The 14,006-nt window shown below is 32.9% G+C and overlaps 1 protein-coding gene across 3 annotated transcripts; it reads right to left on the reverse strand.

Annotated features, from left to right (window-relative positions):
• Positions 1 to 9,368, reverse strand: LOC133692405 (MACPF domain-containing protein At1g14780-like). Of its 3 annotated transcripts, none has more exons than XM_062113309.1 (8): positions 8,938 to 9,368; positions 6,844 to 7,082; positions 3,521 to 3,579; positions 3,157 to 3,413; positions 2,997 to 3,074; positions 2,731 to 2,914; positions 1,665 to 1,831; positions 1 to 918 (listed from the first exon to the last, which is right to left on the reverse strand). In XM_062113309.1, the coding sequence occupies exons 1-8, from the start codon at positions 9,196 to 9,198 to the stop codon at positions 199 to 201; spliced, it is 1,965 nt and encodes a 654-aa protein (XP_061969293.1). In that variant the 5' UTR covers positions 9,199 to 9,368; the 3' UTR covers positions 1 to 198. The 3 variants fall into 3 exon arrangements, with proteins under 3 accessions (XP_061969293.1, XP_061969295.1, XP_061969294.1); XM_062113311.1 differs by lacking the exon at positions 8,938 to 9,368 and adding an exon at positions 7,539 to 8,675; XM_062113310.1 differs by lacking the exon at positions 3,521 to 3,579 and having other exon boundaries at positions 3,157 to 3,355; positions 8,938 to 9,366.
• Positions 9,369 to 14,006: the final 4,638 nt, after the last annotated feature.

A 14,006-nucleotide genomic window follows, 5' to 3' on the forward strand; every position in this document is an offset into this window, starting at 1 on the left:
TTCTTAAACCACGAAGAAAACAGAAGGCTCCATTAACATAGACAACCAAATGTACAGCACGAATTCTAGCAAGTAAATTTATTCTGTCTCTCTCTGTACAAACCATGGCAAAACTCTTCGGCACATAAAACCAAATTTGCTAGGAAAGGATTTTTTAGACAGGAAATAACTAAATCAATCATCAAAACAAAATCCACTCTATGCACAGTGAAATCCATAGTCCAACAAAGCAAACTTCACATGCAAACCAATCTTACCACCATCTGTGACTAGCTTAGCAGCGGTAACCAGCCAGTGTCCTGGAGCATCATGTGGACCCCTCACAATCTCAGCCACATCCACATATTTAAGCAGCTTTTTAGAGCGAATTGGAACAGGAGGACCATCTGGATACACACCAGAGTTAATTGCGGCAGGACCTTGCTTTTCAGGAGCAGTGGTTGTTCGCTGAGTAAATGTGAATGTTGTGCTGAGATTTGTCAGAAAACTTGATTTTTGAGATGCTTCTGGAGCAGCAGCCCACGCTGTCTTCCGAATGGTACAGTTGGGTAAATGCGTAAAAAGAAGACGGAGGTGAAGTACTGTCTTAGGCCACCGTCCTTTGCAAAGGAGCTGCACACCGGTTACAATAAACACACCACTTGTATCTCCCTGCAACCAGCTGGGATCATGCTTAACAACAGATGTGCACACCTTTGAGTATCTCCTCCATCTAATTGGTTCCAAAAACTGGTCGTTAGATCTATAATCATCAGAGCCTCGCCATTGACATGGCATGCATGTGATGGGGTTGGGTGATGGGAAGGTCATGATATTTGGAAGGCTTGAGAGATGTTGTAGATGCAGTGCTAATCGATTGCATTTCTTCCCTTCCAAGTACAAACGTAGGCCAACGACAGGTTTTTTATCACTTGAAACCTGAAATGATGTGTAAAATAGAGAAATTTAGGATGGTAATTGATATTTCCATTTATTTTGCTAAATTTGAAATCTGAAATGTGATGATTGATTTCTCCAATTTATATGCTAAACTGATACAAACAAAATTCATCTGCAATAATTACGAAAAAGATTTGGATTAGATTTGAAATATCCAAATGATATGAATCCTCATTAGATATTAATAAGCAGCACTGCTGGAGCAGCTCAAGTCCTAACATTTGCAAAATGAGCATGCAATTCTTTTGCTTAAAAGCAAAACTTTCCACACTAAACATTAATGAAAACTTTATTCAAAAAAAGTAATTATGCCTTTTGATCACTTCCTTTATTAGCATTAAAAAATATAAAAAACCCAAAAGTTGGACGAGAGATCAAAATACTATAGAAGAACAGACCATATTTCTCACAACTTATGTAGGATCACTCAATACCGCATCTGACCTGCACACCACAACAATAGATCTTGCATGCAAGACGACGACGACGACGACATAAAAACAAAATGCAACAGTATACTAGCATCCAGTCCAAGAACTTAAGTTGCTAGATGGAGAAGCCAAACACCATATTAAGGTCACATGGAAACCTAAGCATTAGTGAACATTAAATTACTTGACACAATACGAAGATATCATGCTAAATATATATAGTGAAGTAAAATCAGAGGTAACACAACCGACTACAATATAGAGAATAATCTTTTTTTTCCACTTTTATAGTACCTGGCTAGGGCTGACATAGATCTTATGTCCCAAAAAGCTGAACTGCAAGGAAGGGTAAGAAGTTCTCTTCCTTTGATGCCTTAAAGGCAGCTCGCAAAACATAGGTGCCCATTGCTTTGGAACTTGAAATTCCAAGAAGCATTGTAAATCATCTGGGGCAGGCTTGTCTGAACACACAGATAACGAATCCATGAGAGATCATTTTCAGTTTATAGACACGTGTGATCCAATAAGTGCAAGGAAATGGCAACTAAATCAAGAAGTTAAAACCCGTAGAGCTAGGATTGTATGATACAAAATAATAAAAAGAAGATGAAGGAAAAATAGAAGGGGTGAGAGAGATACAACACAATAGCTGTACATACAAAACATATTAAAGGATTCTAGCTAGTTTAACATGCAAGTCACTTGTGTCACGTGTTGCACAAAGTGACCTTGGTTCAAGACCTGCTCAAACCAAAGATGGAGGCTTATGGAAAGGGGAGGGTGATCGCCTGCTATGCAGCTCAATCCTATTGGACCTAAAAGAAAAGAAAAGAAACATGCATGGTCTGGTCTGTACCCACTGACCTTGGAAAATAATAAAACAAAACAAGGGACCACATAGAGAGAGCTTCAGCTTCTAAATTCTAACCCTGCTCTAATTACCATGAAAACAACTCAAAAGATCATGACCTATATAACCAGCAATTCCTCTTAAGGATTGAGATTTGGGTATTTAAGGTTTTATGTAGTTTCACCATTTCACCCACAAGGCATTTGCTGAATGTTGGATGCTTCACAGCACATTGAAAACTGAAAGAGAAGCAGGAATTCATGATCACAATGTAGTTGACACTAATTAGTTAAGGCATCCTCTTTATTACAAAAATCCAATCAAGGTATCACAATCTTGTTATAATCTCTGCAATCCTAGCCTTGTACTTTTGCATAACCATCAATGGAATTCATAGTAGTTTCATTTTGAATGATATTTGTGTGACTGCCAAAGCTCTCATACATAGGCTAGTAACCCTGCATATATTATAATTGTTCTTTCCCCCTGTTTGGTCTTAGGAGCACTTACAACGTAGATACAAGTTGATTGCATGACTAAGATAACCACTTCCAGGAATCCCAGTAAGAAGAGATGTTATAGGTACAAATTTGAATAGAATTGCTTCAGGTTTAGCTGGTACTGTCTGGAGCCAATTGGAGTGACTGTTTGAGAACACATCTCCTCCTCTTTTTGAACAAATGATGGTGAGGCCCTGTCCAACTTAAAAATGAGATTTCAGGAAAAGAAATATGTTTGTTACTCAGGAGATTCATTGTACATCTTGTTCGACTTACATCCTTGCTTGAGGTTTCTGTAATGCTAGTCAGTTGCATGGTGTTTGACTGCAAAATACGATTGAAGACCTCGGGAACCTATATCAAACCATGACATTCAGAAATTTATATATAAAACATCAAGAAATGAAATTCTAGTATGTAGAAGAACAACAGTTACTTGTTTTCCATCTCTTGCATTCCCCTGTAGAAGGGACGGACTTCTTCTGTCTGAAAACAGATAATCTCCAAGATCTTCCAAGTGCTTTCTCACCTCAGCAGGGGGAATTGGTGAGGAAGGTTTTTGTTTAACACAAATTAAGTCTTGACCCCCGACAGCCATCCCTATTACTATGTGCGTGCCATATGTATGGATGAACCTGCCTAATAAAATTAATAAGCATCCATGTGCCAGAATAACACAAACCAAGTAGGAGTCTAAATTGCATCAGATCAACAAAAAATATTTTCACAGGCCAAATTATGGCTAAAAAACAAGAACCAAGGAATAAGGTATTTCAATAAGCCTAGCAAGAAAAGGATACTCCCTCTGCCCCAAAGAGTTTGTCCACCTTTCCATTTTGTGATGTCCAAAAATTGTTGTCTGCGATAAAAAAGTTCAAAACTGTTTGATTTTCCTGTTACATCCCAATTAAAATTCACTTTAGTTCTTTAAATCCAACTACTTTCTCCCTCATTAACTTAAATTTAAAAACAAATCTTCAATTGTTGTATTCTTGAAACATAATTGTGGTGATTTAAAGAGCAAGTGTCTCAATTTTTTAATTAAAATTTTAAGGCTTCACTATGATCTTTATATATGTATATTGTGAGTTATTAAAAAAAAAAATTAGTGTGTGATACAAAAAAATATTGTGGTGCACATCATAAGGGAAAAAAAAGCAATTAATTGCTCTATCTTAATTTGTGTGAAAAGTAAAAGAGGACTAAAACAATGGGACATGGTGAGTATATGAAGGAACGGTATGATAGACATCATAAAATACTTTCTGAATTTCTTCTTTAATTACTTGCATGAAAGAGCATTAGTTTTCACTATCGCACACGCTCACAAGAAAGGGACACAAAGTCATATTTGCTTAGTAGCCTAGAATTTGTGGAGAACAATTGATTGTTTTCAATAGTTAATCATGGATGATTACCAATAGGATGGAGAATTAATGATCTTTTTTGGGGTTTGGAAGGATTGCCAACCTAGGAAACACATGCTATTTAAGCAATTATTTTTTGTCATGAAGAAAAATGACAAGATATTCAAGGATTGTATTCTTGCTTCTTTGTGGTGTAGTGGATTAATCAGCATTTCTTGTGGCTTGCTGGTTTGTGTTTGACCATAAACCATCAGTCAAGGGTTCGAACTTCAAAGCTGGTGGAGAGATGAGAAGATTAGGGTATTAAAAAATTAAAAACTATGAAACTCAGTGGGATTGGAGTGCTTTTTTTTTTCTTATGTTCCTTTTCATTTTCTTTCACTTCTTGAAGGATGTCTTATTCTCCAAATATCATTTGTATATTCTTCCTCTTAATAAATTCCTTTTATTGAACAATTTTTTAGCTATCAGCTTTGTTCATTTTATCTTAACAATGCTAAATCAAAAATCAGCCTAAAATGCTTAACTGAAAGTCTTCGGATCCTAAAGTATCCATCCAAATTTATGGCTAGGGAAAAATCTTATCCTCGATTTATCCAATAAAACTAGAGATTCAACACAGTTACATGCTAAGGAATGGCCATTCTAGGGTCTAAAATGATGCCAAAGATCAGATATGACTATAAAAGCATCAGTAGAAGACAAAGCTGGAAATTTGAAGAACACAAGATTCCAAGAGCAGAAGAGGTAAACTTAAATTAGAACTATCATGCATTACATTGTCCATGGATGATTAAGTCTTATTTTGGTATCTGTTAGCTTTTGCTTTTGATGTGGTTGCAGCTGTGAAAATTTTTTTATGTGTTTGGTAAAAAAAACTATTAGAATGACAAAAGTAGACAATCATGACTCAAGTCAAAATGGATGAAAAAATCATATGTTTATATTTATCTGTCTTATGTATTCAACAAAATCTTCAACATGTGGCTGATTGTATAGGGATTTCTATATAAAGAGTTTGTACAGCTAAGAAATTTGGTATTGTATAATATTTGTAATGATCATGTTTGACTGCTATGTGAGACTTCTCTAGCTGACGGTGTTACTCACATTAGAAAACATGGTGGGAAAAACTGTTGTATTTACCTAACACTTCTAATAGTGAGGTTGAGGCCAAAAGCAGCCTCGATCGCACTACCAAACAAGCAATAACTGAATAGTAGTGGTGATGCAGTGACAACGTCATGGTTAGGGAAAGCATTGCGCTTTATGAGAATCTAAGGCCAAAGTTAAGGACCCTAGCATGAAGCATAAATCTTTAGTTCTAAATATAAGTGCCCGTGGTTGCTTTAAAATAGTTTAGTTAAGTTTTCAACTTATTGAGGAAGTTATATGCATCCAAGTGATGAAGTAGACAATTTGAACTCTCCGTGGATGGTGGCAATAATGATGAAAATCACTCCTGACAAAATTTTATCCATCACACATCTCACCAATGTTAGCTGAAAATCTTAATTTTATTCGTGCATTCCTTTTTAAAGTGGGGTTACAAACCTATATTTAGGGAAAGAAAGTAGGTGACCTAATAAGGAGGTGCTCCATAGGTGGAGCTAGCTGGTCAGTCAATATCTTAAAGGTGAAGTAGTTGACTGGTTAACTTTACAAAATGACAATTTTACCTCCCTAAAAACAAAAATAAAAGAACTGTCCCTGGCAGTTGAAATCCTAAAATCCTACAATACTAGCCAGCAAAATAATCCTATTTAGGCTGGTTCCAACTAGGAGTCTAGCCAAAAAGGCATGCTTGTTGTAGAATTAGGTTTCCTGTATCTAAGAAAATCACAAAGATATATGCATGCAAACAGTTTCTGCATCACCAAGTCAAGTATGAACAAATTCAGCTAGTTTTTGTCTTTTTGACACTTGCAATTTCTGGTGAAAATCACCTTGTGCCCCTTTGATCCACATTAGTCCTTCCATCTAACTACGTCACTCATTCCATTGAGATTGACCTAACAACATCATTTGACTACCGCACAACTAATTTTGATGACACATCACATATTAGCTTAAAATGAAATTTTCATACAAGAGTAAGGAAAAAAATGTGAAAAATCAATATAATATCAGGTCTCATTAATTATATTGATTTTTCACCTTTTTTTTTATTTTTTCCCGTTATTCTCCGCTGGAAATTACATTTTAAGCCAACAGGTGATGTGTCATCAAATAATTGGCTTTATATTAGTCAACAAACATCGTTAAGTCAATCTCAAAGGAATATGTGATGGAGTTGGATGGAAGGACCAATATGAACCGAAATGTTTAGATAAAGGGTTTCGTTTGGACAGAATCCCGTAGAGCGGTTAGAACGAGCAATAACTAATTGTAAGAGGACTCAAGGTGATTTTCACCCCTGTAATTTCTAGATTAATGTATGATTTGATGTTTTCTAGGCCTAGGTTTAATGTTGATGATTTTTAAAGTTGGAGTCTCACTAAGGGCTATAACATTCTATTTCTAATTAGAGTTCTGATCTTTAACTTCTGTTGCAGGCTATGCACCATGGGTTTAGTATTGTTTTTTCCTTTCTCTTCTAAATCCCCTACTTTCAATCTTCTTTATTCTCCCTTAATTGTATGTTTTTCTTGTTCCTCTATAACACAAGGAATCCAAAATGTTGTCTAGCATATATTCTGAACGACCTTGGTTAATGTCAAAAAAATGGTTTATTTTCATAAATACTGAAAAGCTACCTGGACAACAATGCAGGATCCCAACGAGGAGGGACAGACTTCTTTACTTCATCTTTCAGTGTTAATCGAGATGCTGTCAGGTGCAAATAGTACAATGAGATGAAGTAGCCATCAAAAGCAAGAAACTTGGAGTCTGTAGTATCATGAAGCCAGTCTCCACTTAAATCAAAAATAGCATTATGATAGCCAGAAGGAACTTTTCCTTGGATTGAAGATTTATGATTAAGTAGCTCTGACATCTGCAAGGGAAGACGAAGACAAAGAGAAAGAAAACTTTAAACAGATTGTGTTACTGATCCAGGACATGATGCTTTTTATGAATTACTTCATTTAGACTTGGATACAGATGTAAACAGAACAACAAAAACATTCAATGACATTTAGTATGAAAATATACTTTTCAAATTGCATGCAGAATCCAGAATCAATTGCATAAGTAAGGACAAGAATCAAGCATGATCAAATCAATAACCTCATGTTGCCTGTCACTTAAGTAGTATGTAAGAGTAAATAGTTCCAGAGACGTGATTTAGTGAGAAATATGGTTCACAGGACTAGTCGATGCAGACATGTAGGCATTAAGGGTACTGCTCATCCATAGAACTTACAAAAAGAAGGTGCTTATCAGAATTAAAAATAAACAAATAAATAAAGAAGTTTTACTAGCCACACTGCTAATCAGTTTGTTATATTACCTCGATTGACCACCTTTGCATGATTCATGTAGCTTTTATCAACACTATTCCAGAATAATTCTTCTATGGAGCACTACAATCTGATATTAGGCTTAATCCTTTATAAACTCTGCTCTGTGAAATCTGGATTTTCCTTTTGGAAAGAACTTTTCCATTTGAAAAGTTGCTGAGCTAGGCTCACTGACACCTCATTGTGTCAGACTGCTTTGCTGAAGCTCTCAAATTTCATTTCACTACAAACTCATAACATAAGCTTTTCCAGGACATCATTTTCTTAACTACTACTTTTCTGACATCAACAAATTCAGTTGCAAAATGTCCATCAGTCAAAGGAAACCCCAAAGAGCTAGTATGGCATATAACCACTGACCTTCTGCTCTAACAGCAAAATAACCACCAAATACTTTTATTGGGACCATTATTTTGTAAATCGAATAAGGCCTCTCATCTAATCATCTCAAGGAAACTCTATCCAAACCGAACCTTTATGACAAGAAATTATGCTTATACCTACTAGCATCTCTAAATCTCCCATTTAACTGTTTCTATGAGCATTAAGACTCCAAACCTAGTTCATATATTCTTCATTTTAAAATACCAAATCATTCCAAGAGATCATCTGTCCATAGAGTATGGGTGGCGATGATGCCACTCCATGAGTTCATAATGGCACTCCACACTAGCTAGTTTCCCAGTCCATCTTTTCATTGTAATATGAAGTGATTTAACAAACTCATGGAGAAGCTTCATCATCACCCATAATCTATATTCCATCAAAATATCAGAGGTTCCAAATTCCAAACCTACTTCTCCTTTCACTTCAGTAGATTGACTAAGTAGTGTTTACTTTCTTCAATCTCTGTTGCCCACTCCACTTCAGTTATTCATAAATTGAATCTTATTATGTTCGCACATCGCATGCGACCACCAACCCCATCAAAATTTGAGTGCTTTTTAAATTACTAAAGCCACTAGGCCCTCCAAACAATACCACCCTGTCGCTTTAGTGGGGAAGAAAAGGACATCTAGCAGAAGTTAAATCTAGTCTAGCATCAAGTGATAAAGAAGTTAGACCTCCAACATAACCCTCGATTGCTCATCGAACTTAATAAATTGAATTCCAATACTAGCAAAAGATGACAGCTTTAGTCCAAAACTCCAAATCCCCCTCAACAAAACAAACCCAGAATAGAAAAAGGCAAGCTTCATGCTAAATGCCTAAAACACATAGCAAACACAGTTCAAACAATTATCACATAGAAAAACAGATCTGCCACTGCCACTCATGCAACAAAAACAACAGCAGGCTGGTTAGCCCAAAAAAGAGAAGAAAATTTATGTAACTCACCATACAATAATTTACCAACTGAAAAAAAAAGAAAAAAATACAAAATCTGACCTGATTGAACTCAAGAACATCAGATTTGTATCGAGTCCTGTCACCTTTATCACATCTAATATCCTCGGAAACGTTAGAGATAGTAAGGCCACCAGGAAACACAACATCCCTTTTGTTAGTTTCATCCAAAAGAACCAATCTTTCATTATTACTACTCATTCCCTTAGCATATTTCAATCTGAAATCACTACTCAGATCGAACCCTTTTCCTAAAGCCTCTATTGCCCTCACTTCCACTGGCTTCTGTGCCCAGTACTCCATTTTTCGTATCCTTCTTGGGAAGCCAATTTCCCTTGAAAATGAAAACGTAACAGTCCTTTCGTCTTCAAGAAAAGGGAAGCTGGGTTGGTACTCTATTATTGAAGAAGATGGACGGTCTCAATATTTGACTATATAGAATGTTTGAAGCTGCACGTAACTTGGATCTTTCTGGTTTGTTTCAAAACGCAAAGGACATCAAGGTAATCAAGAAGGTGGGTCCAGTTGGTGTTGACTGGTTAAAACTTAAATTAAAACCATATTTTATTTTTGAGTGTTTTTTTTTAGTTTTTAGCACGGTAAAAAAAAAAGTTAAAAGTAAATAAAGCACAGTTTTAAAAATTACAATGCTAAGTTATAGTTTTTATTTGCGACACGTCAGTTACAGTTATTATCTGTAACATATGAGTTAAAAAAATTATCTGCAATTTTATTTGAAAATATTTAAAAATGTTTTTTTAATATATTAAAATAATCTTTTTTTTTATTATTTTTAATATTAACCTTTCAGAATTATTATAAAGCATTGAAAAATATTAGCTTAATGTTTTTTCATTAGGGATTAATTCGGTGAGATGAAACATAAAGTTTGAATATTTTTAATACGATTGGTCCAAAAATCACTCAATAAAAGGTTTCATATTCAAATCCCATTACTGAATTTTTCTTTGAAATAGTGTATCTATATTTAATTATTTAAATTTATTTAAATATCTCAAGCTTTTAACTTGACATATGAAAAAAAACCCATTAAAAAAATTTTATATATATATATATATAGATATATAGCTATAAAAATAATATTGTTTTGATATTGAATGTTTAGGTAACCTATATGTAGCCATTTCTAATAATTTTTTTAGATTAATGTGAGTATCTTGACCAGTTTGCACGTACCTCAATTAATTCTCTTGATCCTGAAGTTGATGATCATGTAAGTTTTTAGTGATTCTAAGATTAATATAACTCGAATTGGTAACCTTTAAAAACAAACTCAAAACCTAAACAGTTAAATTATATCCCTCAAGTTTATTATTTTTAATAATTAAATTAAACAGAACTCACCATAGGTGTATTTATTTTTCAAATTCTAATAATTAAATTAAACATATTATTGGTCAATTGTTTGCCCTACGGCCCTACCCACTCTTCTTTTGTACTCCATGCGGCGATGAAACAACAACTGCTGCCTAATACCTTCAGAGTGCAATTTTACCCTTTCTTCTTCTTTTTTTCCTCCTTATTTGTCAACGTACGGGAGGTCACTGTCACCCCCGTTGAATTGAAAAATAATCCATTTGGACCATTTCTATTGATAGATTATTTCATGGAACTTGGACTCTGAATCAGTTTTACAAAGGCAGTGTTTGAAAATTTTGTTTTAAATTATTAATTTTTTATATTTTTAAATTATTTTATTACAGTGATATTAAAAATAATATTTTAAAAATAAAAAATAATATTTTAATACATTTTCGAATGAAAAATACATTGACTACAACCATTATAAAACTCTCGAACATCTTTTAAACCTGATTATTAAACATTGTCAAGTTCAAGACCACGATCACTCAATTTAATAACTCAACTCCTAATTTAAAATTTGATTTGGGTTTGGTTTTAAATTAAAATAGATAAAAATAACTAAATCACACTTGATCAATGCAGATCAACCTAGCTGAAAAAATATTGAAACAAAGTTAATTTAGATTGACTAATCTGAACATAAATTAACTATTTATTAGGAGTGATCATTTTCGATTCGGTTTTTATAAAAAAACATAATCAAACCGGTTTTTTTAAACCAAAACCAGTTCAAACCGACCGATTTCAAACCATTTTTGCTCGGTTTTTTCCGGTTTTGGCTCGGTTTTTTTCCGGTTTGGCTCGGTTTTTTCCGGATTTTTTTTCAATTTGGTTTGTTCGGTTTCAGCCTTACAAAACCAAACTGGTTGATTTTTAAAAAATTTTAATCATTTTTTTTTCACGATTCGATTTTTTCAGTTATTTATTTTTCTAGTTTTTCAGTTTTTATCCGTCCTACTATTTATACATGTGATTCCATTCAAAACCAGGCCGATATCAATAACTTTGGTTTGAATAAAAACTATCTTCTTGGACCTGCCTACCTATAACCATTTATGATTATTTATTTTGAAAGTACACGTCAATTACCATTGATAGAGCAATGCACAGTGAAACTGTGATTGAACGGTTAATAATTGGATTGTTGAGTGTTGTTTTTTTAAAGTATTTTAAAAAAATATTAAAAAATATTGTTGTTTTATTTTTAAAAAATTATTTTTAATATTAAAGTATTTAAAAAAATAAAAATAATTTAAAAGAACAAAATTCACAAAACTATGAACTTGATTTGAAGAATAAAATTGCAAACTATAAAAGTTTTGATAAAAAAAACCAAGAAAAACAATAAAAAAAATCAAAAGAAAATGGACAAAATTAAAATCACTATTATCATTGAAAAAAAATCTTAAACTTGATTTGAAGGATAAAATTGCAAGCTATATACAAATTTTTAAGAAATTAAAAGTAAAAGTACCAAATTAAAATACCTTATATATACAAATTAAGAACCAATGGTTAAATTAAAAATAAACAAAACTTCAATAAAAAAAATAAATAAAAAAAATCAATCCAAACTCAAAGGTCTGAATTTGAAATAATGAGAACCATAATGTATTTACTATTTAGATGAGTAAGAGGGAAATAAAAGAAGAAGAAAAAAAAGATTGTTGGTGTTGGTGATATACCAGCTAGATTTAGAGTACAAGTACCAATTATAATGAAAGAGGAGATGGAGAAGAATAGTCTGAAACGATGAAAAACTATTTTTTACATCCAAAAACTATGCACGTGTCAATATCTTTTTTAATAAGAAAATATTATTTTAATAATAAATTACGTAATTATCATTAACCAAACTTATAGTTAACAAAAAAAAAATCAAGGCTAAAGGACAAGAATACCCTTAACAACAATGAATTAAATATCTTGCATTGAAGGGTACATGTGTAATTTTATTTTGTGTATAAAAATGGCTAAATACCCTTACCCGACACCTTCTTCTTCTTTTTTTGCTTCTAGGAGTATTTTGATTATTTTACTGTTTATGAAAACATTGAATGGACAAAACTACCCCCAAACAAATTAATAATAACTTACGAACCTCGTGAAAATATCAAAATATCCATAATTCAAAGGCATTTTTTTTATAGGAATGACAAAATAATCATCATACTATAGTGATGAACAAGAAAATATGAGAGGAGCTACAATAAATCTCCCATGCCTTTCAGTATATTTGTTGCTAGATGCTTGCCCATGCTTCTTAGCGGTTTACATAAGCGTGTTTGATATTACGGCTAAAGCGTTGTTTGTCTAAAATTTAAAAAAAATTCTTTTTTTAAAATTAAATTTATTTTTTGTATTTTTGAATCGTGTACTGGTGTAAAATTTATATATATATATATATAGAGAGAGAGAGAGAGAGAGAATTTTTTTGAAAATATGAAAAAATAAATTCAAGATAACAAGTATCTAATAAATGAAAAACCTCCCATCTAATTTAAATCAATTAATACGTGTGAAATATGGGCAATAATTATAGATACATGGAGCGGATATGGTCCAATCCTCCCTGTTACTATCCCTATATTCGCGATTTCAATTCCTGGGAACAGCCACGTTTGTATCCACGTTGCAACCTTCACAAAGCCACATCAGCAATATATGCCGCCATGAGTCGCCCTGCATGCAGGGAGCGAAGCCTGGACTTGGACTCTATCATATATCATAGTGATGGGTCATGCTTTCCTTAGAACTCCGCCATTGAAAGTTCATCGCATGAAAGTTGTAATTCAAAATGAGATTATGTCTTTTTTAGGTTGGATTATTACATGCTCGTATCTAACTTTAAAGTTGGGTAAAGGTATATCCATGTCTAATCTCATGTCGGGTCCATGTCTAATTTTTTATTGGGTTAGGGATGCGACCACATTTAATTTTACCACATTTAATTTTACGTGGACTATAACATGTCTATTCATAATCATTCTTAGGTGTAATAATAAGTTGAACTCAACTTCTAATGGGTTTAATTTCACGTGGACTATAACACGTCTATTCATAATCATTCTTAGGCTTAATCACAAGTTGAACTCAACTTTTAAGGGGTTCAGAGTATGAGTTGAATCCAATACCCCTTAAATTGGATTTAGATTAGTAATTATAATACTTATCACATCCTATTAAATACAAACAAGCAATCCATACTTATATTAATTAGATTTAATGATACAAGCTGTAGAATAATATTATTTTACAATTACAAAATTACATGTCTATTCCTTTTACATTGTATGAAGTAAGTCAAGTTAATATAAAAGAGAGTAGAAATATACAGAAGGGTTTGAAATCTTAAATTCTGAGACATAAACATATTCTTTACTTCTTTTTTTTTTCATAAAAATTCTTTAATATTTTCATTAATATCTTTTGTTACATAAAAATATATATTATTGACTTAATTTTTAAAGAGTACCATCAACATCTCTAGGGGTTTTTAAAAGAATTTATGCATATATTTATTTTTTAAAAAAATTATACTCTTGAGGAAATCTATTAAAAACAAAAGCCAATACAATCTTTAAATAAATAAAGATAGTAAAATACATATAAATGATGTACAAAGGATCCAGAAAACAATTTATTTAAGAATATTCCCTGTGAATTTATAGTTAATCATTTTCAGTCAGTAATCAATCCAGATCAAAAGAACAGGAAAGTAGAAA

The sequence above is a fragment of the Populus nigra genome, chromosome 4 (genome assembly GCF_951802175.1).
Source record: "Populus nigra chromosome 4, ddPopNigr1.1, whole genome shotgun sequence".
NCBI classification, from domain to species: Eukaryota; Viridiplantae; Streptophyta; class Magnoliopsida; order Malpighiales; family Salicaceae; genus Populus; species Populus nigra.

Bases quoted from the DNA above. Each gene is read 5' to 3' on its own strand.
- LOC133692405 (XM_062113309.1), bottom strand. From the start codon at position 9,198: ATGGAGTACTGGGCACAGAAGCCAGTGGAAGTGAGGGCAATAGAGGCT. The intron at 3,075-3,156 runs GTAACTGTTGTT...GGTTTGATATAG, and splicing joins ATGCAAGAGATGGAAAACAA to GTTCCCGAGGTCTTCAATCG. The intron at 2,915-2,996 runs GTAAGTCGAACA...TAAGTTGGACAG, and splicing joins CAGAAACCTCAAGCAAGGAT to GGCCTCACCATCATTTGTTC.